The sequence below is a fragment of the Trachurus japonicus genome, chromosome 9 (genome assembly GCF_045865225.1).
Source record: "Trachurus japonicus isolate A0001 chromosome 9, Traja_1.0".
In the NCBI taxonomy this organism is placed as follows: domain Eukaryota; kingdom Metazoa; phylum Chordata; class Actinopteri; order Carangiformes; family Carangidae; genus Trachurus; species Trachurus japonicus.
The window spans coordinates 34,219,928-34,223,879 of record NC_140915.1 but is presented as its reverse complement, the minus strand read 5'-3'; the positions used below and the strand labels follow the sequence as shown (position 1 = coordinate 34,223,879).

At 48.2% G+C, this 3,952-nt stretch overlaps 1 protein-coding gene across 1 annotated transcript; it reads right to left on the bottom strand.

The window, feature by feature from the left end:
- Positions 1–1,375: 1,375 nt before the first annotated feature.
- LOC146981932 (apelin receptor A) lies at positions 1,376–3,529 on the bottom strand. The gene has a single exon (XM_085787594.1). It carries the CDS (start codon positions 3,361–3,363, stop codon positions 2,278–2,280), a length of 1,086 nt encoding a protein of 361 aa, XP_085643720.1. The 5' UTR covers positions 3,364–3,529; the 3' UTR covers positions 1,376–2,277.
- Between the last annotated feature and the right edge of the window lie 423 nt (positions 3,530–3,952).

The following is a 3,952-nucleotide window of genomic DNA, read 5'->3' as shown; positions in this document are numbered from 1 at the left end:
ACACATGCTCATGGACGTACACACATACATATTTACTACCTTCCACCATAACAGCGCTGTTTGCACCAGTTTAGCACTTGTCCTCGCTTTTTGTTTTTTTTGTCTTGTCTAACCCTTCAATAAGCTGTTTTTTTTGTTTCATTTTGTTTTGTCTTTGTATGTTTTTGTTGTTCTCCACTTGTCTTGTATTGGCATCACTTACTGTACTACAGTAATAAAAAAAAGGGAAATATCGAGAAAAACAAACAAACCCCCCAACAATGACATGACCACCTACGTCCCCTGACCTCCTCCTCTCCATATTCAACATATTCACTAAGAGGTCGCTGAAGAAGGTCACAAAGACGACCTTGGAAGTCTTTTTACTGTAAGTTGCTGTTGTTTTCTTGACATTTCCCTACTTCCTCACCTCACTCCCAATTTCTGCTCTGTGTGTTGGAGCATCTGCAGCCAGCCCTACCCCCCCTCCCCCCCCCCCTCCCCGACCGACCCCCACCCTCAGCCCCGCCCTGCGCCCAAGCAACCGCTCTAACTGCAATCTCTTGTCAGCGGAGACAAATATTGACTTGTTCAGTGGCCCGACTTCTGCCAGGATTAGAGCCCCACTCCCCCCCACCTCCCCCTCCTCCACCGCCACCGCCGCCATCTCTAAACGGTGATTATGTCCAACAGAGCTCATTACTGTCAACTCACAGGATCCCTCAGAAGAGTCACTCTTCTGGTAATGACCCTGTTATTCAGTGAACATGCGGGGGCTCGGTTGGTTTTACCTCCTGCGGCTGGACACTGCGTTTGTGTCAGTCAACAGTGACATTGTCTTACATGAACCTCAGTTTTACCTATAAACAGACTGGACTCTGCTGTCTTCACTGAGTGAACATCACTCACAACACCTGGATGGTGCCTTCATCTGCTGGTCGTGAATAAAAACAGTGCTTCTTCAAATTCAAAGACCTTTGATTGAAACCCACATGTGTCGTCAAAAAGTTAAAGAGCGACTGATGACATAAGTCACAACAGAGTATCGCAATACACACTCTCAGGATTGCTGGCACTTTGCATAATCCGGTTACAGTCTGGATACTGGCTGTGAATCAATAGAGATTAGAGATCTATTAGTCTGAAGGTGTAACACAAATGCAAGGTACTCATAACAAAGCCCTGAGCTGCTGGAGATACTTCACACTGAAATAACAGGATGGTGTAATGAAACTGATGTGAAACTACCAGTTTAATGAAAGAGTTTCCACAGAGCCTTTTATTTAACAGATATTTACATTTGGGATTAGTTTTTTTTTCTTTTACTTTCTCCTCCTCACCTTGAAAACTTTGGTTTTCACACACTCTTACACACACTTGACTCTGAGAGATCTAGTTCATAGAACACATCTTTAATACAGTAGTTAGTTACAATGATGTCAAAAAATAAAACATATACATCAGAATGGAACATTTATAAAGTTCCTTTGTCCCTCTGTAGTGCCGTGGCTACACTGTGAGACCCCCCCCCGTCCTCCCGTTCCTGTTCCCCCCAACATTTGTCAACTGCCATCTGCCTGTCTGCCCCCGTCTCCTCTCGGCAAACTATATAATTAAGCCGCAACACCTTTTCTCCTCTTACACCCCCCCCTCCACCCCCACAGCACAGACTCCTACCTTCACAAACAACAGGCTTTTAAGAGGACACTTCCCTGTTTGATTTCCCTGCTTACACGCTTCACACGTCTTTTTTTTTTTTTCTTCCTTATACAAGTGCTTCTAAAACAAAACAGTAATAGATCTGAACAAAAAGAAAATGCTATGGTATGAAAATACTGTACAGCTTTATGTTTCCTCCAGTGTAAACAAATTCCCTTACAAATCACAATTCCAAAAAAATCAGTGTATTTTTCTTTTTTTAAAGTCAGACTTCTGCCCCGTTTTGCAACAACAATGACAACTTTTGCAGAGCAGTACAAAACAACACAAATGAAATAAAAAATAGAGATTTTTTTTTTCTCTGAGAATTTGAGGAACGAAGCAGCTAAGGAGCTCAGCCGGCTGGCTCCAGCTTCCCAAGTCCACACAACAAAGAGAGCATCGACCGCCTCTCGCTGCAGAACAGGAGGAACATAGAATGGATTTCATGACTGTGGAGCAGTGGTGATTCAAAGTTCATCATCTCATCTTACCAGCTTGCAACAATGGACACAATGAGGTCTGTATTTTTACAAGTGTTCCAGTGGTGGGAGCCGGGACCGTCCCGCAGCACCGCTCCACCTTTTGCCCTCAAAGTCTCTACACCTTTGTGGCCAGAGACTGAATCTCTGACTTCTGAGTCTGGGCGCTGAGCGTGGATGACATGGAGCTCATCTGGCCATGCATTGCTTTCTTCAGGTTGAGCAGACACAAACACTGGGAACGAAAGCGCAGGTCAAAGAAAGCATACAGGAACGGGTTGAGGCAGCTGTTGACGTAAGCCAAGCAGGTGGCGTAGGGGTGAGCCAGGAGCAGGAAGCGCAGGAAGCCGCAGGAGCTGGGAGCCAGGTTCAGGTAGGAGAGAGCGTCCATGCTCTTCAACACGTGGAAGGGAGTCCAGCAGATGGCGAAAACCACCACCAGCGTGGTGATGATCTTCAACAGCCTCTTCTTCTTCTGGTCCTCCTTGCGCAGGTTGTTGAAATGCCGGGTGACGGTGCAGCCGATGAAGCAGTAGAAGATGGTCATGGCCAGGAAGGGCAGAAGGAAACCCAAGGCGGAGGAGGACAGGCTGAGTCCCGCGATCCACAGGTACTCGTGCCTCTGGTTCATGGTCACCAGGCTGAAGTCCATGGCGCACGTGGTGTGGTTGCTCTTCTGGTCGTTGACCGTGGTTCTGAAGAGCAGAGTGGGCACGGCCAGCAGGCCGGACAGCAGCCAAATGGCCCCCAAGGACGCCAGCATGGTGCCCCGCGAGCGCAGCCTGCTGCTGGACAGGGAGTGGACGATGGCGAGGTAGCGGTCAAAGCTCAGGCAGGTGAGGCAGAAAACGCTGGCGTACATGTTGACCAGGACCACGTAGCTGCTGATCTTGCACAGAGCCACGCCGAAGGGCCAGTGGTAGCCCAGCGCCGTGTACACAGCCCAGAGAGGTAGGGTTATGACAAAGGTGAGGTCGGCCAGGGCCAGGTTTCCTATGTAGACGTCCGCAGCCCGACGTTTGGATTTGGATCTCCAGACCGTGAAGATGACGACGCCGTTCCCAGACAGGCCCAGGATGAAGATGAGCATGTAGAGGACCGGGATGAGGGAGTAGGAGGGCTCCCACTCTGAGAAGTCACAGATAGTCTCGTTGTCATCATAATAGTCGTACGTATCAACATATTCCCCAGTGGTGGTCTCCATCCTGCAGTGGGACAAAAATCCTCGGTCTTTTGAAAAACAAAAAACAAAAAAGACAAATTAAGTCCCGTACAGATCCAAGGCTTCTGTGGTTGGATCACAGGAGCTGCTGCTGCTGGCGGGAACTGGAGGACAGAGAGAGAGACAGAGACGACAGATTGTTGTGTGAGAGAGTGAGTGACTGTTGGCGCTGCCTGCCTTTTTAAACTGGGTCCTCCACACCCCTGGTTCCCTCCCAGGACGACCCCCACCCCACCCCACCCCACTCCCACCACTCCCCTCTCTCTCTCCTCCCCCAGTGAGACACATCTCAGCCCTCCCTCCTCCTCTCTCACCTCTCCAGCAGCCTCTACATGTCCCCCCCTGCAGATCGGTGAAAGCCCCCATTACTATCAGTAGCTACCACAGCAGTTTGGTAGTAAAATGAATGAATTATAAACTTTCAGGGTAGATGTTAATCAACTCATCAATTTCTGTCTTTTTTTTAAGAAATGCTAAACATTTCAAATTATTTGGTGAATGTTCTCATACTACCACCACAACTGGAATTCTTTACCATCAGAAATTAAATCCCAAACAGAACTAAAGAGGT

What these genes read in the sequence shown, in the direction of transcription:
- LOC146981932 (XM_085787594.1), bottom strand. Translation starts at nt 3,363, where the DNA reads ATGGAGACCACCACTGGGGAATATGTTGATACGTACGACTATTATGAT.